The sequence below is a fragment of the Chlorocebus sabaeus genome, chromosome 14, assembly GCF_047675955.1.
Source record: "Chlorocebus sabaeus isolate Y175 chromosome 14, mChlSab1.0.hap1, whole genome shotgun sequence".
In the NCBI taxonomy this organism is placed as follows: Eukaryota; Metazoa; Chordata; class Mammalia; order Primates; family Cercopithecidae; genus Chlorocebus; species Chlorocebus sabaeus.
Window position 1 is genome coordinate 97,902,650 of NC_132917.1, and position 22,141 is coordinate 97,924,790.

Genomic DNA, 22,141 nt, shown 5'->3' on the forward strand with positions numbered 1-22,141 from the left:
CTGCCAATGAATGCTTCCAGAATGGACAAAGGTGCTTCCTGATGGCATCCCATCATAGTGTCTTCCACCACAGCCTTAGCTCTTCTGGAGGGGAAAGTGGCTTGTGAACTTGGAAGTGCGATGCATTTTTATAATGACCGTTACGATTGTTCTGGGTGTCTGTTACCGGCTCTACAGGTGCTGGCTCTTACAAGCCAACCCATTACGAGGTAGACAGGGGATTTATCCTGCATGAGCCCACAGTATCGTCTGCTCTACACTGAGCCTGCAGACATCGTCCATCCCAGGGCCAAAGAGTAAGGGCCAGGGTTTCAGGTTCACCAAACTGCAGCCCTGGTCCATTCTTTTAGTGTGAGGAGGGGCACCAGTACGACAAGTGGTCAGTAATGGGTGCAAAGTGGGTGGGGGGGATGCCTGGCTATGAGGGCTTCTCTTCCTGGGTCTAGCTCTGACTCCAACACCTACCAGCTGTGTTACTTGAGCTAATCTCTCAGACCTCAGTTTTACCCTACAAAATAAGGACAATGATGGTGTGAAGTGCATACAGCTATTATGAGTATTAAAATTCATCAACGAAGACTTCTGTGTAGCTTCTATGTGCTAGGAACAGTGTTCCCGTCCTAGGTAACCACCTGCTGAGACGGAAACCCTGAGCCTCCGTTTCTTCCTCTTTGGCCTGCACAGGTCCAAGTTGCTGCTATGGCTGGCTGGGCACCACCTCCTGCCTCCATTCACCCTAGGCCTCATTCCCACCTCCCACAGTCTGAACTCATGCCCCCTCTTAGGACTTCTCAGCTTGTAGCTGCCACACTCTGCATTATGTATGTGGGCATTGACTATTACTGGCAGGCCTGGCCACAGAACCTAGGCCAAGGATTTCCTAGTTCGGTCCTTGTCGAGCTCACACTAACCACCTCTCCTTTTTTTTTTTTCTTTTTTTTTTGAGGCAGGGTCTCCGTCTGTTGCCCAGGATAGAGTACAGTGGTGTGATTGCAACACACTACAGCTTCGACCTTCTGGGCTCAAGTGATCCTCCCGCCGCCTCCTCCCAAAGCACAGGGATTCCTCACCTGGCCTTCTTTGTTGGACTGGGTGGGGAATGGGAAATGCACAGGGCCACTTTCAAATCAAAGTCAGAAGCACTTTGCTCGCTCCACAGAGCCCTCAGTGCTCTGCTGAAAGCAAGGAGGATTTTTCCAAGGCTCTAGTTTTGCCTCCAGGGAAACTGAGGCACAAGGTATCAATGATTCCTGGGGGTCCTGCCTCCGCTCCTCTAGGTGAGTAGCCTTTTCCATGGGCCCCACTCTGAAAGCCGAGAGGCGAGGGGCACGCACTACAATTCCCAGAGGTCCCCGGGCGCGGGAACGGCTCCCGCCCCACGCCTCCCCCGCACGACGGAGCCGGGCCCACCAATGGAAGCCCAGAGTGGGGCGAGCAGGGGCGGGACGGGGCGGGGCTGCGGGGAGGCGGCTGGCGGGCGGCGCCGCGAGCCAGTAGCTCAGAGAGCGCGGGGCCGGACAGCCGCGCGCTGAGGGTCTCGGGGCGAGCGCCGCGGGACGTCGCCGGGCCATGGGTAAGCGGCTCCACGGCGCGGCCCGGGCCAGGGCTCGGCGGCCCTGCAGGGAGGGCCCAGGTGCCGGCGCCTGGTCCCCTCCAGCCCTCGTGGCGGTCGGGGCGCTGTGCGGGGCGGAGAGGGGTCCGCGGTGGGCTGCGGGGCGCGGGCCGGAGGGAGCGAGCCCGGCCCGCGGCTTCAGCGCTCCGGGCCGGCGCGGAAGGGGTGAGGCGGGGCGTCCGCGCGCGTTTCGAGAAAAGGAAAGACAAAAAGTTCTGGCGGCCAGGGGCTTCCCGGGCGTTTATCTCGAAACTCTCTTCGCCGTCTCTTGCCTGAAATGTGCCGAGCCCGGCACGGCGCTGTCGTCCCACTTCCTGCTGCGGTTTCCCCCGCGAGCCGGGCTCAGCCCCTGTGTTGTGACAGCTGCCTGCGGCCGCCCTCCGCCCCTGATACCCCGCGGGTTTCCGAACCGCGGCGCCGCCGGGCGGGCGCAGACTCCGGGTCCGGGGCGCGCGGCCCTTCCCTCTGCGGCGCCGTTTCCTGCAGGGGCCGCGCGGGTGCGAAGAACTTGCTCAATGCGCTGTGAAGGCTCCACGGTTCCTCTTTCGGCCGCGGGCTGCGCCGATGGTCCGGGGCGCCCGGCTTCGCGCCCCTGCCCCTTCCTTCTCTTCCCTTCTCTCTTTCCCTCTCCCGTCTCTCCGCCCACCCGCCGCCGCCCCGCAGGAGAGGGGTCGCTTCCCTGGTTCCTCTCCTGTCCCTTGTGTGTCCCCTTTTCCTTCGGTCTGCAGAAGGGACGGGGCGGCGGGTGGGGAGCGCCGGGGGAAGAGGACAAGAGCGCGGGCAGCGATGCCTGCCTTCGTGCCCAGCCGGAGCTGCGGGGCAACCCGGGCCCGCGCTCAGTTCCTCCGCGGTGTGTCGGGGTCGCCCGGGCTGGGGTCGCGTCATCCTCCGCCCAGCGCCAGCGTGGTGGGGCTTGCGCGATGCAGGACCCCCGAGGGCACGGGGGTCCCGAGGCGCTGCGGGTCCAGTGTCCCTTTGTTTGCGGAGTCTTGGGTCAGTAAAGAGGGCTCCACGGGCCCCAGGGGAGGACAACAGGTGCCTCTTGCGCCACCCGGGCCCCACTGGTGGGAACCCACACGCACGGTGGCGTTTCTGCCTACAGGCAACGCTAGAGCACAGGAGGGGTGGGAGATGGGGCTCGAGGACTTCACCCCACGGCAGAGCTCAGAGCCCAATCCAGGCCGTAGGGACCCGCCTGGGGCCTAGAACTTGGTGTGGCAGAGGTAGAAAAGGCCTCCGACAATCTGCCTCTACAGTTAGTGGACGTCACCTGGCACCTCTGAGCCTCTGTCCCGTAGGTGGAATGGGGACACACGAAGCCATCTGAGGAGCTCTCACTGTCACCACCAAATGTGGTCCAGACTCAGTGGGGAGGGACAGCCCCATCCTGGAATTGGGGCTTTTAGGACATCCCAGAGCCTGGTAAGAGGGACAGGGAGAGTGGGGCTTGGAAGTTGATAGCCTGACATTCAGTGTCCCCCGCACCTCCTTCCCCTTCTGTACCCTCTGGTGGCTCCTGTGGCCTCAGCTGCTCCCAGACCCTGTCTCTCTCGCCCTCCCCCAAGCTGAGGTACTGAGGCCGGGTTGTGGCTTGAGCTGCACCTGTGTCCCGGTAGGGAGTGGGGGTCCCAGGCCCATCGCGTTGCTCCTCATTGCTGGCTCCAGCTCAGCCCCTGGCAGGCGCCCCGTCCCCAGACTCCTGGACCAAGCTCCGCGGAGACTCGGCCTGGCCGCCGCTCTCGGGCTGCCAAGTGGACCGGCCGTTTCGCCGCTTCAAAGGCTGTCTTTGTTTCGCTCCAGCTCAAGCTCAGAGAAACTTAAGCCAACAACCCCAGCCGAGGGGGCGGGGCGGCGTCTGCTGGTTGTTATTGAGGCTGCTGTTGCCATTATTGTGGTAATTGACGCACTGTTCCCAGTCGGTGACTTTTCATGAAAGGAAGTGTCACTTCCTTCCCATCACACCCGGGGTGAATGGGGCGGGCAGCAGAAAGATGGGGAGGGAGGGAGGGAAGGAAAGGGGTGTGCGCCTCCAGCAGACCCTAGGCTTGAGAGCTGTGTGGCCGTGTACTAGTCACTGCCCCTCTCTGGGCAACAGGGGTGTGTAAGTCCTGCACCCGGGAGGCTGATGTTTCCGGAGCAGCTGCTGGGCCGCAGCGAGGTGCCTTGGGGAGGGAGCGGGACAAGCAGACCTCCGGTCTTCTCGCTGAGCCTGGCTGTGGTTTGTGGGGGAAGCCGCCTTTCTCTTCTCGCTGTGTTCCTTCCGCTGAGAACATTGGGCACACGGAGTCTAGCACGCCCATCTTGTGGATGGGAAAGGGAGATACAGAAGCAGTGACCAACCTGGTAAGAGGTGCAGCCATGCGGTGCTAGAGCCCCCTGCCCCATCTGTCCTCTTGGCCCACTCTCATCTCCTTCCAGCTTGACGTCTGCCAGGGCAGGGGGCCCGCTGACTTCCCCACATCCACCCACTGCCCCGCCCCATAGCTACCTTCTAGTCCTAGCTCAGCCCCATGAGACATCTTAAGTTTGTCCTCAGTGACTCTCGACCACCGCCCCACTGCCTTCACCTTCCTGCCTTTGCGTACCCCAACTTCAGCAGGTTGGCTGGGCCCTGGCCAGAACTGGCCCCCTACTCCCTCAGGTAATGGAGCAGTTTTTTTAAAAGGAATCTCAGTAGGTATCAACAGGTCTTTCCTCCTTCCTCAAGATTATGGAGATAACACCCCTTATTCAAAGATGGTGGGTCCTCTGGGCCCTCCCCCACCCAGGCCAGGGAAGTTGATTCACAGGGTGTGCGGGCTGTGCCCCCCCACGCCCCCGCTGCCCAGCGCTCTGACCAGACCCCTCCCATCCCTGAGCCTGGATGCCTTAGCAGGCAACACAGACCTGCCCTTGCTAGCAGAGTGACCGCAGCGATACGCTGGGAAACTGCACATCTCCTTGGGGAAAGGGGATGAGTTTGCACCCTCTGAGCACAGATAAGGAACTTGAGGTCTCCCTGCTCCCATTACAAAGAAAAAAATCTGTAGCTGTCAGGGATCAGCGTCTCTCAGGAGTCAGACTACCCTGGTTCTGAATCCCAGCTCTGCCATGGATAAGCTGCGTGGCCCCAGGCAAGTCACTGAACCTCTCTGAGCCTCAGGCATTCTCTCTGTTATATCTGGATGGCTGGGAAGATTCAACAAAGCAGTGTTGTATGAGATGCCCAGCCCACGCCAGCCAGGGCACTGATTTGAGTCGGTGGAGCATTTAACTTGAGAACAAGTAGATCTACGGAAGCATCCTCTACTGGAGGGAGTGACAGATTAACCTCCTCAGTGCTGGAGTGTTAGGATCTGGGAGTTGAACTTGACTCAGACAGGCCATGGAGGTAGAAAGAGGTGAGACTCATAGCACAGGAAGAGCCTCAGGCAATCCTCCCGCCCAGCACCTGCTGCACCCTCTCTCTGCCTAGTGAGGGACAGGGTCACTAGGAGCCCAGGCTCGTCTTCTGGTGCAGCCACCTAGCCTGCCCTGGCCCTCTTCCCAGCAGTGAAATGGGGAAATCGCAGGGGCCTTGTGGAGTGAACTGCCGTTGTCAGGGTTTTTCTAACACCATTTTCTAGCTGCACAAAACCCAAGGAACAAACTAGGAATAAACCTCCCCAAGAAAGCACAGGGGCTGCTTAAGAAGGAACTTCTGAGGACTGCAGAGGGAAACCTGAATTATGGAGACACATGATCCTGAAAAGAAAGATGCAGTACTGTAGAGGTATTATTTTTCCTCAAAGTAGTTTCTAAACTTCAATGCAATCAAAGCCCCAGTAGTGGGAGTTTTTGTTTGTTTGTTTGTTTGTTTGTTTGTTTTGGAGACAGAGTCTCTGTCACCCAGGCTGGAGTGTAGTGGCCTGATCTTAGCTCACTGCAACTTCCACCTCCTAGGTTCAAGTGATTCTCCTGCCTCAGCCTCCCGAGTAGCTGGGATTATTGGTGTGTGCCACCATGCCCAGCTAATTTTTGTATTTTTAGTAGAGATGAGGTTTTACCATGTTGGCCAGGATGGTCTCGATTTCTTAACCTCGTGATCTGCCCGCCTCGGCCTCCCAAATGTGTTTTTTTTTTATTTTTTATTTTATTTTTTTGTTTTGTTTTAAGAGAATGTAACAGAATTATCCCAAAGTTCAGATGGAATATTTTAAAAAGACAAGTAATATTGGGCAACTTGCCCTCTGGATAGTAAGTTGTTTTATAAAGCTACAAAAAATTAAAACAGTGTGCACAGGTCCTAGCATTCCACCGTGGATGAAACAGAATAGAAAGTCCAGAAATAGTCCCACATGTGTTCCTTATAAGCATTGACATTGTGGGGAAAGTAGCTTTTTACACCACTGGGGGAGGAGGCCACTCACTGGGACCCCCTGACCAATGGGGAGAAAATATGGCTAGGATCCCTATTTCATCCTGTATACAGGAATAGATTCCAGATGTGTCACGAGTGAGTAATGAGACAGTAACCATCATCATCACTGCTTGCTGGATGGAGAAAGGTGAGGTCTGGGTGACATTCTTATGGAGAGCACTTTTCTTTTTTGCATTTGATCCCCCACTTCTGCTACAAATAAAACACGCAAGGCATTGTGCCAGGAAGGCGTCTGCACGCAAGGCTGGGAACAAGGCAGCAGCGCAGTGGCTCGCCGCAGCAGCAGCTCTCGGGCAAGTGGGTTTCTCCTGCCTCTGTGGGCTGAGTGGGGCTGGGAGACGGGGCCTCCAGCTCCATAAGCCTTTTCCCTCCTCCGCGGAGCCCGGAGAGGGCCCACCCCACTGCGCAGGTCCTGCCTGCCTGGCTCTCTACCTCCCGGCACAGGACCTGTGTGGCCCAACATCTATGGCGGTGGGTTTCAAGCTTTTTTTTTTTTATAGCATTTATTACATTTTTTACAAATGTAACCCTGATCTGTGAATGATCAGGGAAAGGGAGAGATTAGGGCAGCGAGGGACAAGACAGAGGGCACCCTGAAGACCAAGGGGGAGAGGACTCTCCCTTCTCGTTCATCTAATGCTGCAGAAGTGGGGGTCCAAAGGCCTGCAACCCAGAGGGCCCTGGCAGGACAGAGCCCCCACGCTGAGAAGGGAGACCGAGTTCATTTGGGGACTCGGCTGGACACAGAGATGGAATGTTTCCCTTTGTGGCTTAAGGCGACAGCTCCAATCCCTTTCCCATCTGGGGTTAAACAGCTCAAACTGGTGACCTCCTTTCCAGGTAACACCAGTGCCCGACTCCAGGAGATTTTCCCCCAGTGTGGTCCAGGCAAAGCTCACAAACTCTGAACCATGCAGAAGGGACTAGGGCCCCTCTCGCCCTGTGGCTCGCAGCCTGGCTGCCCACTGGGATGCCCTGGGGAGCTTCAACCCTGCTGCTCCACCTTGGACCTTAAATCAGACTCTGAGGGTGGGGCGGGAGCACCAGCGTCTTTACAGATGCTCCTCCAGGTGGTTCTGATGGGCCCTGTCTAACCGCCGTATTTTCTGAAGCCCAAGGGGCAGCGACTTGCCAGGGTGACATAGCAAGTCAGTGACTGAGAAGCCCGAGTCATACCAAGGAAGACGTGGAAAGGGTCCGTAGATGCTGAGGCTCTGGGGCTGCAGGAATGAGGGGAGGGGATGTGTGAGCCGAGGGCAGCAGGCAGCGGGAGAAGAGCCGGTGGAGGAGGTGCTCCCGGACCTGGAAGGTTTTGGGAATTCACAGGTAGCTAGCAAAGAACTCAAGGATCTTCCTCTCCCATTTCACAGCAGGGAAGACTGAGGCACAGACTCACAGAGGACTTGGCTGGAACGGCATCAGTCTGGTGGGTCACTTGTTAGTACCCAGGATTTCTGGAGACAGTTGTGTCAGAAGCTAGCCCAAGAGGGTGGCCCTGGTCTCTTGCTCTTTGACAAGCCTTAGGATTGGTTTCTCTCCAGGCTTACTTGGACTCTTCATGAAGACTTTGCAAATGTTGGTAACCACAGCAGCCACTGGACCAGAATCAGACCTTGATTTGAATCCTGGTCCGCCAGGGAGTCAAGCGACTTAACCATTCTGGCTTCAGATTCTCCCTCTTTTATTTTATTTTATTTTTATTTTTTTTGAGACGGAGTCTTGCTCTGTTGCCCAGGCTGGAGTGCAGTGGCCGGATCTCAGCTCACTGCAAGCTCTGCCTCCCGGGTTCCCGCCATTCTCCTGCCTCAGCCTCCCGAGTAGCTGGGACTACAGGCGCCCGCCACCTCGCCCGGCTAGTTTTTTGTATTTTTTTTAGTAGAGACGGGGTTTCACCGGGTTAGCCAGGATGGTCTCGATCTCCTGACCTCGTGATCCGCCTGTCTTGGCCTCCCAAAGTGCTGGGATTACAGGCTTGAGCCACCGCGCCCGGCCTCCCCCTCTTTCAAATGGAATTCCTCCAGGACTGAGGGAGAGAATGTACAGGCACACCTTGCTCTATCATGCTTTGCTTTATTGTACTTCACAGATGCTGCATCTTTTACTCATTGAAGGTTTGTGGCAACCCGGCATTGGGCAAGTCTGTCGATGCCATTTTTAACAGCATGCGCTCACTTTGTGTCTCGGTGTCACAGTTTGGTGATTCTTACAACACTTCAAACTTTTTCGTTATTGTATCTGTTACAGTGATCTGTGATCAGTGATCTTTGATGTTACTATTGTCATTGTTTTGGGGTGCCATGAACCCCACCCACAAAGACAGTGAACTAAATCGATAAATGTTGTGTGTGCTCATTCTCTACCTGCTCCGTCAACCAGCATTCCCCATCTCTCTTTCTCTCTCTTCTGTGGCCTCCCTGTTGCCTAAGGCACAACAATATTGAAAGTGGGCCAATTAATCCTACAATGGTCTGTAAGTGTTCAAGTGAAAGGAAGAGTTACAGGTCTTTATCTTTAAATGAAAAACTAGAAATAATTAAGCTTAGTGAGGAAGGCAGGTCGAAAGCCCAGACAGGCCGAAAGCTAGGCCTCTTGCACTGGTTTGCCAAGTTGTGAATGCCAAGGAAAAGCTATTGAAGGAAATCAGAAGTGCTGTTCCAGTGAACACACATGGTAAGAAAGTGAAAAAGCCTTTGGAGAAGGTTTGAGAGGTCGGGATAGAAGATTCGACAAGCCATAACACTCCCTTAAGCCAAAGCCTAATCCAGACCAAGGCTCTGAATCTCCAATTCTGTGAAGGCTGAGAGAGGTGAGGAAGCTGCAGAAGAAAAGTTGGAAGCTAGCAGAGGTTGCTTCATGAGGTTTAAGGAAAGGTGCCATCTCTATCACATAAAAATGCAAGGTGAATCAACCAGGGCTGGTGTAGAAGCTGCCGCAGTTTATCCAGAAGATCCAGCTAAGATCATTGATGAAGGTGGCCACACTACCACAGATTTTCCATGTAGATGAAACAGTTTTGTATCAGAAAAAGATGTCATCTAGGACTTTCATAGCTAAGACGTCAATGCATGGCTTCAAAAGACAGGCTGACATGTTAGGGCTAATGCAGCTGGTGGCTTTAAGTTGAACCCAATCCTCATTTATCATTCCAAAAAAAACCTAGAACCTTGAAGAATTATGCTAAATCTATTCACTGTGTTCTACAGATGAAATAACAAAGCCTGGATGACAGCACATCTGTTTATAACGTGGTTTACTGAGTATTTTAAGCCAACTGTTGAGACCTACTGCTCAGAAAAAAGATTCCTTTCAAAATATTACTGCTCATTGACAAGGCAACGGGTCACCCAAGAGGGCTGATGACAGTGTACCAGGAGCTGCATGTTTTCATGCCTGCTAGCACAACATTTATTCTAGAGCCAAGGATCAAGGAGTACTTTCAAGTTTCAAGTCTTATTATTGAAGAAATCCATTTTGTAAGGCTATAGCTGCCATAGACAGTGATTCCTCTGATGGATCCGGGCAAAATACATTGAAAACCTCCAGAGAGCATTTAAGGAACATTTGTGATTCGTGGGAGGTGGTCAAAATATCCAAGCATTTGGAAGAAGTTGATTCCAACCTTCACGGATGACTCTGAGGGCTTCAGGACTTCAGTGGAGAAGTCACTGCAGATGCGTTGGAACCTGCAAAAGAACTAGAGTTAGCAGCAGAGCTTGAGAATGAGACTGAATTGTGGCAATCTCATGATCAAACTTGAGTGGATGAGGAGTTGTTTTGTATGGGTGGGCAAAGAAAGTGACTTTTTTTGGTTTTTGTTTTTTTTCTTTCTTTCTTTTTCTTTTTCTTTCTTTTTTTTTTTTTTTTTGAGACAGAGCCCTGTTCCATCGCCCAGACTGGAGTACAGTGGAGCGAGCTTGGCTCACTGCAGCCTCCGCCTCCTAGGTTCAAAGGATTCTCCTGCCTCAGCCTCCCAAGTCGCTGGGACTACTGGGACCTGCCTCACACCCAGCTAACTTTTGTGTTTTTAGTAGAGATAGGGTTTCGCCATGTTGGCCACGCTGGTCTCAAACTCCTGACCTCAGGTGATCCGCCCACCTCGGCCTCCCAAAGTGCTGGGAGGACAGGCATGAGCCACTGTGCCCATCCTAAAGTGGCTTCTTGAGGTGGAATCTACTCCTGGCGGAGATGCTGTGAACATTGTCAAAATGATAACAAGGGATTAAGAATGTTACAGAAACTTCTTAGCTGATAAAGCAGCAGCAGGGTTTGAGAGGATGCACATAGTTTTGAAAGAAGTTTTGCTGTGGATAAAATGCCGTCAAAAACAGCATCACATGCATGTCATGGAAAAATCTTTCACGAAAGGAAGAGTTGCCAGGCACAGTGGCTCACGCCTGTAATCCCAGCACTTTGGGAGGCCGAGGCGGACGGATCATGAGGTCAGGAGTTAAGAGACCAGCCTGGCCAATATGGTGAAACCCCGTCTCTACTAAAAATACAAAAATTAGCCGGGTGTGGTGGCGGGTGCCTGTAGTTCCAGCTACTCAGGAGGCTGAGGCAGAAGAATCATTTGAACCCGGGAGGCAGAGATTGCAGTGAGCCAAGATCACACGACTGTACTCCAGCCTAGGCGACAGAGCGAGATTCTGTCTCAAAAAAAAAAAAAAAAAAAAGGAAGAGTTAATGGATGTGGCAAACTTCATTGTTGTCTTCTTTTAAGAAATTGCCACAGTCACCCCAGCCCGAGAAACCACCACCCTGAGATCATTCAGCAGCCATCAACATGGAGGCAAGACATAAGAACACCTACCAAAGCAGGACCACTTTGGGCCACCCTCTTGGGCTAGCTTCTGACACAACTGTCTCCAGAAATCCTGGGTACTAAAGTGACCCACCGGACTGATGCCGTTCCAGCCAAGTCCTCTGTGACTTTGTGCCTCAGTCTTCCCTGCTGTGAAATGGGAGAGGAAGATCCTAGCGTTCTTTGCTAGCCAAGGATTCTGCCCCATGCCTCTGAGTACCACTGGCCCCTGGCTTATGCTGGTTTGGGTTTCTTGTTCCCGAGGAGATTCTTTTTCTGTCTGGGATGGAAGGGAAATCTCATAGGTTCCTAACAAAAAGGATGTGCTGGGAGGGAGTGAACCAATTCATACTTGATTAACAAAAGGACAAAGGACAGAAAGTAAAGGTTGTCAGAAGCTGTGGGTTCCTGGTCTGGTGTCTGCTGCCAGCCTGCATTGTGGCCCGAGGCAGTTTCCAATGGTTGCGTTTTTGCAGTGGCAGAGGTGTTGCGTTTTTGCAGCCATCAGCACATGGTGGTTCTTAGTAAAATACAGCCCACGGCGTCTCCTGCACACGACGCAGGGTTGTCGTGAGCCTTGCTCATTCCAGCTTGGCACCTGCTGTGTGGGGTATGGGCAGCCTCACCGAGCTACCAGGGAGCCCCAGGAGCCACCGGCAGTTCAGCCAGGATGGCTGTGAGTAGCTGCGGGCGACGGAGGAGCTGCCCATGGCCAGGGGCCGGAGGAGGCCACCCAGAGGAAGGCACTTGTCACAGAGGCCTGAGGGGTCACCAGGACCCTTGCAGGCGAGGGGAGCATGTGACCTAATTAGGGCAGTTAGAACTCTGCAGATGCTCGGGAAGGTCAGATGTTCCCGAATATTCCCAGGGGAACTACTACCCAGGGACCCCATGTGTTGCTTTGGGACCACAGCCATGGGATCCTTTAGCTCTCCAGTGAGACTGAGCTGCTTCTCCATTCTGTGTCTCAGCATGGGGCAGATTTTGGAGACAGGATTTCCCCAAGCGCCATAGCCCAACCCCGGCCTCCTGTGACTTGACCTCAAGGTGGTTTTGCGTTTCCTTCAAAGATATGGGGAGATAGCTGGAGCAGAGGAAAGAAAAAGGGCAGGTGTGGCGCAATGCAGTGGGTTGTGGGGGAGTGGAGAGGAGGGTGTGTGTGTGTGTGTGTGTGTGTGTGTAGCCTGTGTGCAGCCAGGGATACACCCCTTCCCCCTGGCCAACTCTTTTTTTTTTTTAATGATAGAGACGGGGTCTCACTATGTTGGCCAGACAGGTCTCGAACTCCTGACATCAGGTGATCGCCTGCCTGGGCCTCCCAAAGTGCTGGGATCACAGGAGTGAGATCACAGTCACCGGCGCCCTCTGACAACTCTGATTGGGGATGGGGAGACTGCTCCTGTTCCTCCTGCTTGCATCTCAGGTGCTCTCTCCCCACCCCTTCCTCCTTTCCTCTCTCCTTGCAGCAGCTCCTGTCAAAGGGAACAGGAAGCAGTCCGCAGAGGGTGACACCCTAGATCCACCTGCATCCCCCAAACCTGTTGGCGAGCAGAACGGGAGCCAGAACCCCATCCCACTGGAGGTGAGTTGAATCCCTCTGCTGACCCCCTGGGTGCTCTTCCCTGCCACCCTCACCTGTGTTCAGCCTCCAGGTGAACCTGGACACTCCCCAAGCTCTCAGGAGGCAGATATGTATGTTCCTACCCTGGCCCTGTCCAGCAGCCAGGGGACTGACTTGTCTTCTGTGCCGGAGAGTTATTGAAATCAAGATTGACTTGGTTTTTGTAGCAGACCCCTTTTTTCAAGTGAAGATGGCCCACCACCCTGATCCATAAAACAGACAAAAGCTCCAGCCCGTGATGCAAAACCACATTCATATCCATTCATCCAGATGCATAACATGGGCATATAAAGTCACTCGGTGAGACCAACAGGGCTGTTGCGATGAGCAGAGTCTGAAGGGGGCGCTGTGGGCAGCTTTTTCGGAGCACAGTTGGCCCCAGCTTTCATTCATTTTGGCCGTTTGCTTTGGTGGCACAGTCTGGAAAAGTATCCTGATTCATGCAGAAAAGTGTTTGCAAATGGTAGTCGTCTTTAGCAGCTTGCTGGGAATTCAGAGTAGAGGCCTGGAGGAGCAGATTGACTTGAGCAGCTATGAGAGAGCCTTCCTTCTGAGGTCTGCACAGACCAGCCCCAGGGCCCCGGCATGTTACGATTTCATGGGTGATATGTGAGTTCGTATGTTGTTTCTTCTCAGAGGTCTTTAATACCTTAAAAACACTGAACTATTACAGAAGCTATTTACAACTAACAAAACAAGTAAAAACACTGAAATAAACCTGAATCAATTTTTTTTTTTTTTTTTTTAAGGCAGAGTCTCACTGTTACTCAGGCTGGAGGGCAGTAGCACAATCTTGGCTCACTTAAACCTCCACCTCCTGGGTTCAAATGATTCTTCTGCCTCAGCCTCCCGAGTAGCTGGGATTACAGGCGTGCACTACCAGGCGTGGCTAATTTTTGTATTTTTAGCAGAGATGGGATTTCCCCATGTTGGCCAGGCTGGTCTCGAACTCCTGACCTCGGGTGATCTGCCCACCTCGGCTTCCCAAAGTGCTAGGATTACAGGCGTGAGCCACCATGCCCAGCTGGATCAAATATTTTGGGAACACATGGCTGTCTGCGCTGTCCTAGTCTAGATGGTTTATGTCCTGGAAGCTGTCTGTTCTCTGACCAGGGTGTAGGCCCCGGGCTCTCTGCCCTGAGCCACTTGCTGGATGAAGGCATCAGCGGAGATTGCCCCTCTGGGACCCGCAACCAAAAGTCCTGTGCCCCTGGCAGCAGCGTGCAGTTGAAGCCCAGAGCTTCACCTCCCTGTGCTCAGCACGGCAGGCTGGGGCCACACACAGGTTCGGGGAACGTGGGCCTGACAGAGCAACCCCACAGCACCAGAAAGCACCAGGCACCTTTGTTCCTTCAGCTTTTCCCTCGGCATTGGGGGTGGGGGGGAGGGTGGCAGGGAGTCCCAGGGACACTGAGCCTGCCCTCCAGGAGCTCCTAGTCTGGCAGAGGAGCTGATACAACTATGACAAATCAAGAACAAGACAGAGAAGTGACCCTGGCCTGGAGAAGGCCGGGGACTGCTCTTGTGGCCACCTCTGGAGCCAGCTGCTCTGGGGTGCCCAGCCTCTCGGGGGGTCCTGAGCTCTAGCCCCTGCCCTGGGGCACTGAGGGCTGACACCTGTGCCAGCCGAACCCACGAACAGTCACTCCCTCCCAGAACAGTGGCCAGGTGCTCTCTGGGAAACTGGGGTTGGGGGCAGGTACCTTGTTCCTCCTGCAGCCAGTGGTTTCTACACGTCCCCAGCAGCCAGCCACCAACTGGGGCCCATCCCAATGCCTCCTGTTCTCTCCCCAGGACTCCCCCGAGGCAGGCGGGGAGCGGGAGGAGGAGCAGGAGCGGGAGGAGGAGCAGGCCTTCCTGGTCAGCCTCTACAAGTTCATGAAGGAGCGACACACGCCCATCGAGAGGGTGCCCCATCTCGGCTTCAAGCAGAGTGCGTCCCTGGGGTGCAGGCAGGGAGGGGGGCCCAGCAGGGAACCCCGCCCAGGCAGGGCATCGGGCAGGCACTCCCACTCTGGGTGACCCAGGTTGCAGATAGAAAGGAGGCCTCCCTCCAGGCTGCCACCGGGCCAGCGGTGCACAGGCTACAGCCTGCCCATCTACTGCAGTGGCCCTGGCTGGGTGTGTGCTGCTCTGTGCCCGAGTGTCAGGGCACTAGGAAGGGGTGGCTGCCCCACCTCCCACAGAGGCTGACGGCCAGCCTGCCCCTCTCTCCCCAGTTAACCTGTGGAAGATCTACAAGGCAGTGGAGAAGCTGGGGGCCTATGAGCTGGTAAGAAAGGCACCCCCAGTCCTTGCCAGACTGCATCTCCCTGGGGTGAGCCTGCAGCCCTGGCCTTGCCTCTGGACAGAAGAGCCAGGATCCCCAGTCCTGCCCCTTCCTCCCCACCTCCCCCGCTGGTTCTCTGCTGCTCAAAGCAGCTTTTCAGCCTTCCCCATCTGTTCTGCCCGCCCCGTGTTGGAAAAACTGCTTGGGCCAGCAGTCCGTGGCCCTGGGAGGGAGAATCGGCCGCTGTCGGAGCCGCAGAGCAGCTGCCAAACCGCAGTGCTTCGGTGCCTGCGAGGGCGGCCAGAGCCGCAAGGACCCCGCCGCCAGGGGGCGCTCGCGGCCGCGCCCACACCAGGTGCCCTTGCAGGTGACCGGGCGCCGCCTCTGGAAGAACGTGTACGACGAGCTGGGGGGCAGCCCGGGCAGCACCAGCGCGGCCACGTGCACGCGCCGCCACTACGAGAGGTACGTCGCCTGCCCTGCGGGGCCTCGGCCAACCTTGCTGGGAGGGCTGGGTGGACTCTGCCCGGAGCGGGCGGGGTGGGCACCATCCTCAGCGTTGCGGGGGCCCAGGCTGGCTGGGCACAGCCACTGAGGGAGCTGAAGCTTTGGGGCGAGGAGGAGAGGGTCTTCCTCGGCGCCGGCCTCCTGGGGGACATGCCCGGTTCCTCCCCAGGCTGGTCCTGCCATATGTGCGGCACCTGAAGGGGGAGGATGACAAGCCGCTGCCCACCTCCAAGCCCAGGAAACAGTACAAGATGGCCAAGGAGAACAGGGGGGATGATGGGGCCACCGAGAGGCCAAAGAAGGCCAAGGAGGAGCGGCGCATGGACCAGGTAGGCCTGTGGCTGGCTGGGGCCACCCTGTCCCCTGCCTCTTGTAGCCCCCCCACCCCACAACTCCCTGTGGCCACGGAGCTGTCTGCTCAGAACACACAGAACATGCACCCAGGGCGGGACTTGCAAGGTTCCAGGTTCTCCACAGTGCGCAAGTTCTCTACTTGTGCAAGTAGACTGAACTCCAGCCTGCACCCCCCACCACCAGGCCCTGTGTCCCGACCTGAGGCTGTCTGCTCTGAGGACAGGGCTTCTTTGGAAAATTCTGCACAAAGGACTGCAAGGGCTAGCGGGGGACCTGGGCAGGCCTGAAAGTGCCGCCTCCTGCTCCTGAGGTCAGGATGCACAGCTCAGGCAGCCCTGAGGCATGGCTTTCTCTCATTCCAGATGCCAGGAAAGACCAAAGCAGATGTTGCTGACCCAGCACCACTTCTTAGCCAGGAGCCCCCCAGGAACAGTACAGAACAGCAGGGCCTGGCCTCTGGGTCTTCTGTGTCCTTTGTGGGTGCCAGCGGCTGCCCTGAGGCCTACAAGCGGCTCCTATCCAGCTTCTACTGCAAGGGGACACACGGCATCATGTCACCACTGGCCAAAAAGAAGCTCCTGGCCCAGGTGAGCAAGGTGGAGGCCTTGCAGTGCCAGGAGGAGGGTTGTCGCCATGGGGCAGAGCCCCAGGCGTCCCCAGCTGTTCGCCTCCCAGGGAGTCCCCAGAGCTCCAAAGGGCTGACTGAGAACTCCAGGCACCGGCTGACCCCTCAGGAGGGACTGCAGTCCCCGGGGGGCAGCCTCAGGGAGGAGGCGCAGGCGGGCCCCTGCCTGCCAGCCCCCATCTTCACGGGCTGCTTCCACACCCGCCCCACCGAGGTGCTGAAGCCTGTCAGCCAGCACCCCAGGGACTTCTTCTCCAGACTTAAAGATGGGGTGCTATTGGGGCCTCCTGGCAAAGAGGGGCTGTCAGTGAAAGAGCCCCAGCTGGTATGGGGCGGGGACGCCAACCGCCCTTCTGCATTCCACAAAGGCGGCTCCAGAAAGGGCGTTCTCTACCCCAAGCCCAAAGCCTGCTGGGTGTCCCCCATGGCCAAGGTCCCAGCCGAGAGCCCCACACTCCCGCCCACCTTCCCCGGTAGCACAGGCCTGGGCAGCAAGCGAAGCCTGGAGGAAGAGGGTGCTGCCCACAGTGGGAAGAGACTGCGGGCCGTGTCTCCCTTTCTTAAGGAGGCAGATGCCAAGAAATGTGGGGCCAAACCTGCAGGGTCTGGCCTGGTCTCCTGCCTTCTGGGCCCAGCCCTGGGGCCTGTGCCCCCAGAGGCTTACAGGGGCACCATGCTGCACTGCCCGCTGAACTTCACTGGCACCCCAGGCCCCTTGAAGGGCCAGGCTGCACTCCCCTTCAGCCCCCTGGTCATCCCAGCCTTCCCGGCCCACTTCCTGGCCACTGCGGGCCCCTCACCCATGGCCGCTGGCCTGATGCACTTCCCGCCCACGTCCTTCGACAGTGCTCTCCGCCACAGACTTTGCCCGGCCTCCTCTGCCTGGCACGCACCACCAGTCACAACCTATGCAGCGCCCCACTTCTTCCACCTCAACACCAAGCTGTAGGCAGCCCATGGTGTTGCGTACACTGTGGAGTCGACCGGGGCCAACAGCGGGCAGGTGCTGCTGCTAGGGGGGGGTCTGGACTCGTGTCTGTTACCCAGGACACCCAGGCCATGCCCCTGGCTGGGCAGCCTGGCACAAGTGAAGAAGGAGGTGGTGGGAAAACTGGGTTTATCTCAAGGCAGCAGGCTGAACCCAGGAGCAGAGGACCCAGTTGTTACAAGGCCCTGGGAGAGGGTGGGCAGCTCCCACTGCCCCAGAGCAGCGCTCAGAGCACCCAGGTTGCCCACGGAAAATCCAATAAAAAGAAACGAATGGGAATCCACATAGCCCTGAGGTGTGCATGGTATGGGCCTTTGTAACGGCAGGCAAGGTGGGGGTGAGCTCGTGGGTGGGGCTGCCATTAGGGGGCCAAGGAGATGCACCTGAACGCCACCACCCCTTGAGAGTGGGCCTAAAGCAAACCCCAGCCTCTGCCCATGTGTAGGCAGCCTCTGACATCCATCCTTGCCTTCGGTCTGGCTTCCTAGTTGAGCCTTGGGAACACGTCGCCTTTCTCATTGTGGAGATGGGGATTGGAGACCCTGGGAGGGTCGGTGACTTGCCCAGGTTCCCCTGGCAGGAGGGGCAGAGGAGGGCTGTGCGGGCCGTGTGACTCCTGTGCTCTGAGCAGGACCCCAGGCTGTTACCAGTGCCCCCCGGGGTTTGGGGGTGTGACCAGGACGCCCGAGTTGGTCTGCCTTGGTGATGGATGTAGATTATCTGGGGCCTGTAGCCGAGCCCTTTCTGCAGCACCATCCCCCTTGCCTGACCCACATGGACGGTCCAGAGTGACCACTGGATTGAAATCACAGGAGGTGCCTGGAGGGAAAGGGGAGCAAATGGCCTGGTCCCGGCCTGGGTGTCTGCGTCGGTAACAAGCCCCTGCGGTTTCAGATGTGGTTGCCCCGGGGCTCATCTAGAACCCCTGTGGCCTGACGCCTGTTTGCTGCAGGCCTGATGGGAGCAGGGCCTTGGCTCAGGAGGAGGGAGGGTGGGTTCTTTTCAGAGGCACTGTCCCCTCCCTCCACAAGCAGCCTGCACCCAAGCAGTTTCACATGTAGTCCTGGAAAAGTGGGGCTACTGCTGGCTGAGCAGAGGGTAGATGTCGGGGCATCAGGTGTGAGGTCAGCGGGCGACACGCACCACTGGAACTTGCCGTGCCCGCTGGACCTGGGATGCTGGGATGCTGATGATCTCCGGCCGTGGGAGGGGCCCCCAGAGTTTGCAGGTAGGGAGGCTGAGGCCAGGGATGGGCAGGGTCTTGCTTGCCCAAGGCCACCATTCACAATGACAGAACCCAGGCCAGGGAACGTGCAGCATGCTTGGCACCAGGGAGTGGGCGGCCAGGCCAAAAGTGCACCCTATCCAGCCCCTGCCCCTGGCCGCCACCTTCAGGAGCAGCCTGGGGAGGGCTCAGGCACCTTCCAAGCAAGGCCTGTGACTGGTGGAGGGGCAAAGGGTGGTGGTCCCTGCTGTTGAGAGCACTCAGGTTCTGCAGGGGCATCTCCCAAACTTCCACCTCCTTCCTTCTGAGAGGTGCCAAGATGCCAGCCTAAGCACCTGCAGTGACCTGCCCTGGGCTCACACTGCCACATGCAGTCGTCCTCTCCGAGCTGCAGAGGCTCAGTGGATGATAAAGGATGGGAAGGGGCCGGGTGCGGTGGCTCAAGCCTGTAATCCCAGCACTTTGGGAGGCCAAGGCGGGCGGATCACCTGAGGTCAGGAGTTCGTGAACAGCCTGGCCAACATGGTGAAACTCTGTCTCTACAAAAAATACAAAAATTAGCGGGGCACGGTAGCGGGCGCCTGTAATCCCAGCTACTTGGGAGGCTGAGGCGGGAGAATCACTTGAACTCGGGAGGTGGAGGTTGCAGTGAGCCCAGACTGCGCCACTGTACTCCACCTTAGGCAACGAGCAAAACTAAAAAAAAAAAGGGTGGGGGGGGGGGGCTGAGTTCTGCCCACCCTCAGGCCCTGGGTGCTGGGCCACAGACCACTGGGGTCAGATCCCCTGGATAAAAGGGGCAGGGTCCCTTCATCTGCAAAGCAACACTGGCCTGGCCGTGGCACAAAGATGGGCAGGACTTGAGCGCAAGCGGCTCAGCGCTGTGATCACGGCGCCCTCTGGAGGCCCATCTGGAGAATGCACCTCCCGTGGGGCGTCTGTCCGGGCAGGTGGGCACCCTGGGCAGGAGGCAGGGGACCCTGTTTTGGCACAGATGCTAGAGCCCGATGTAGTCATGCTTCCAGGACACCCTCTGGGCCCAGTGCCCCACAGCCTGGTACTAACTGTACCCGATTCTCGGAGGGCAGCGTCCCGGCTCACAGCCGGCCTAAATGGTGCGTTCCCGTCAGTGCCTCTGATTCCTCAGTGAGCAGAGACTGAGGACAGGTACCAGGGCTGGAGACCTGAGGTTGGGGGGAGGAGGGGACGAGAATGAGTGATCTCAGATGGGAGCACCCCCATGCCAGGGCAGTGCCCTGGGGCCTCTGGGAAGCACCAGGTTCCACCTGAGGTTGGTGGCACGCGTTTTGCGTTTCGGCGGGACCAGGCCACCAGCTGTGTGCCGGGAGAGTCTGGTGCAGCAGAGCAGAACAACGGAGCTGAGGCGAGTGCAGGGAGCCAGGCCAGTGGAGGGCCTGGAGTCGAAGCTGGGTGCGGGGAGCCAAGGACGGGTGGTGGGACTGATGGACCACAGTGGGGCTCCAAGAACCACGGGACTGAAGGAGGTGGGCTGGGAATAAGAGGGCTGGCTGACGTCCCCCGTACCTGGGTGCACTCGTGAGAGTGAGTGGAGGAGAGCGGGCCAAGGAACGAAGGGGCCAGGGCGTGGGAAGCCTTGGAGTCACCGCCTTTGGGCCAAGGTCAGGCAAGAAGTGGGGAGGAGGGGCTCGGGGTCCACAGCAAGGCCACGATGCAGGGGCAGCAACATGGGCTGGCAGCAACCCACTTCGGGACAGCGTGGAGAAGCGATCTTCACTGGAGAGAGCTCTGGGAGTGGTCTCTGGGTGGGCAGAGCCACGGGCTGGCAGGGGAGGAAGCAGAGGGGCAGCTGGGAGTCCAGACAGGGAAGTCAGAGACCTCCACCCCTCAAAACCAGAGGGTGGGCCAGGTGCGATGGCTCATGCCTGTAATCCTAGAACTTCGGGAGGCCAAGGCAGGCAGATCACCTGAGGTCAGGAATTCAACACCAGTCTGGCTAACATGGTGAAACCCCATCTCAACTAAAAATACAAACATCAGCCGGGCGTGATGGCACGCACCTGTAGTTCCTGCTACTAGGGAGGCTGAGGCAGAAGAATCACTTGAACCCAGGAGGCAGAGTTTTCAGTGAGCTGAGATTGTGCCACTGCACTCCAGCCTGGCGACAAGAGTGAAACTCTGTCTCAAAAAAAAACAGAGGCTGCTGACAGTGCCCTGAGACGTGGTTAAATTTTTTTTTTTAAGAGATGGGGGTCTTGCAGTGTCACCCAGGCTGGAGTGGTGCTGTGGCTATTCACAGGCAAGGCCATCATGCATTGCGGCACCCAAACTCCTGGGCTCAAGCAGTCCTCCCGCCTCAGCCTCCCAGGCAGCTGGGACTGCAGGTGCATGTCACGGCAGCCAGCTAAATGTTTTCAAATAACTGCCAGAATTTAAAAATCAGATTTCACATAAAAAATGTGGATATCAGGCTTCTCTTTAAAAACCAGAATTTCTGGCCAGGCGCTATGTCTCATGCCTGTAATCCCAGCACTTTGGGAGGCCAAGGCGGGCGGATCACCTGAGGTCAGGAGTCAAGACCAGCCTGGCCAACATGGTGAAACCCTGTCTCTACTAAAAACACAAAAATTAGCTGGTCGTGGTGGCGGGCGCCTGTAATCCCAGCTACTCGGGAGGCTGAGGCAGAATCGCTTAAACCTGGGAGGCGGAGGTTGCAGTGAGCCGAGATTGTGCCACTGCACTCCAGCCTGGGTGACAGAGTGAGACTCCATCTCAAAAAAAAAAAAAATTCTGGCCACATGGGAGCACTTCCTGGAGGTGAGCAGTTGCTGCTGCCTTTTGGACAGGGTGACCCACCCGTTCACCACAGTGGCCCCAGCCCCTAACTCCACAGACCCGAGGGACCCAGCCCTTTGCCCCCTGCCCCAGGCACCCCTGTTCAAGCCAGACTCCTGTTGCTGCTCAGACAATAGGTGGCAGCTTTTGAGACTCCTTCCCATGTTGGAGGTTCTTGGCTTCACGCCTAGAGTTCCCACCACCTGCTGGGCCTTGTCATCCAGCGCTCAGCGGTCAGCAGATAGAGAGGGAAGCTCAAAGAGCTGAAGCCAGAACACAGGCCCTGAGTCCTGCCTCCTCCCTGGGTTCAGTGTGCCTGTAAAGGTTCTCAGGCCCCTTACTGGCAAGCAACAGAAACAAACCCCGACCCAGGTAGGAGGGAGCCTGAGTGACTGAGAACTGCAGGAAGAAGAGAACCCTCCGGTCACCAGGGGTGGGGACAGCACCCCTGCACCCCTTCTCTGGCACTGCCATGGGTGAGCTGGAGCCGGCTCCTCCTGGCCCAGAGAGCGCACTGCAGGCATCTCTTCCCAGCTCTCGGTTGATGCCTACTGGGAGCTTGAACTAGGCAAGGCAGGAGTATCTACAACCCCCAGAAATCAGCACATGCTGGCTGAGTGCGGTGGCTCACATCTGTAATCCCAGCACTTTGGGAGGCCGAGGCGGGCAGATCACCTGAGGTCAGGAGTCAAGACCAGCCTGGCCAACACGGTGAAACTCCGTCTCCACTAAAAATACAAGAATTAACCAGAAGGGTGGCAGGCACCTGTAATCCCAGCTACCTGGAAGGCTGAGGCAGGAGAATCGCTTGAACCTGGGAGGCGGAGGTTGCAGTGAGCCGAGATCATGCCATGCACTCCAGCCTGGGCCTCAGAGCGAGACTCTGTCAAAAAAAAAAAAAAAAGAAATCAGCACGTGCTACACAT

At 56.9% G+C, this 22,141-nt stretch overlaps 3 protein-coding genes across 18 annotated transcripts in view; 2 read left to right on the forward strand and 1 right to left on the reverse strand.

The window, feature by feature from the left end:
- The first annotated feature begins 1,459 nt into the window (after positions 1-1,459).
- On the forward strand, positions 1,460-17,459 carry ARID5A (AT-rich interaction domain 5A). Of its 3 annotated transcripts, none has more exons than XM_008007978.3 (7): positions 1,460-1,573; positions 12,279-12,394; positions 14,228-14,366; positions 14,653-14,705; positions 15,070-15,167; positions 15,379-15,538; positions 15,926-17,459. In XM_008007978.3, the coding sequence occupies exons 1-7, from the start codon at positions 1,570-1,572 to the stop codon at positions 17,135-17,137; spliced, it is 1,782 nt and encodes a 593-aa protein (XP_008006169.3). In that variant the 5' UTR covers positions 1,460-1,569; the 3' UTR covers positions 17,138-17,459. The 3 variants fall into 3 exon arrangements, with proteins under 3 accessions (XP_008006169.3, XP_037860082.2, XP_008006168.3); XM_038004154.2 differs by having other exon boundaries at positions 1,510-1,573; positions 12,282-12,394; positions 15,926-17,137; XM_008007977.3 differs by lacking the exon at positions 1,460-1,573 and having other exon boundaries at positions 12,144-12,394; positions 15,926-17,137.
- LOC103241076 (uncharacterized) lies at positions 1,584-3,607 on the forward strand. The gene is given in 4 exon segments (XM_008007979.3): positions 1,584-2,203; positions 2,206-2,296; positions 2,298-2,548; positions 2,551-3,607. Coding segments are annotated over 4 exon segments (807 nt in total). The 5' UTR covers positions 1,584-2,127; the 3' UTR covers positions 2,940-3,607.
- The window catches only part of KANSL3 (KAT8 regulatory NSL complex subunit 3), an 87,422-nt gene continuing 74,531 nt past the window's right edge, over positions 9,251-22,141 (reverse strand). For 10 of the 14 annotated variants that reach the window (XR_012095443.1, XM_073023192.1, XM_073023200.1 and 7 more), the window contains one exon: positions 12,673-22,098. Coding sequence is in view for 10 of the 14 variants with exons in the window: in XM_073023195.1 (XP_072879296.1) it covers positions 22,060-22,098 (39 nt within the window). In the remaining 4 variants the exon portion in view is untranslated. Of the gene's footprint in view, positions 9,695-12,672; positions 22,099-22,141 lie in introns of those variants that run through there. The other 4 variants (XR_012095442.1, XR_012095441.1, XR_012095440.1 and 1 more) reach the window with 4 other exon arrangements.

What these genes read in the sequence shown, in the direction of transcription:
- ARID5A (XM_008007977.3), top strand. Translation starts at nt 12,197, where the DNA reads ATGGGGAGACTGCTCCTGTTCCTCCTGCTTGCATCTCAGGTGCTCTCT. An exon ending in AGCTGGGGGCCTATGAGCTG is followed by an intron (nt 14,706 to 15,069) that starts GTAAGAAAGGCA and finishes GTGCCCTTGCAG; the next exon opens with GTGACCGGGCGCCGCCTCTG. An exon ending in ACGCGCCGCCACTACGAGAG is followed by an intron (nt 15,168 to 15,378) that starts GTACGTCGCCTG and finishes GTTCCTCCCCAG; the next exon opens with GCTGGTCCTGCCATATGTGC.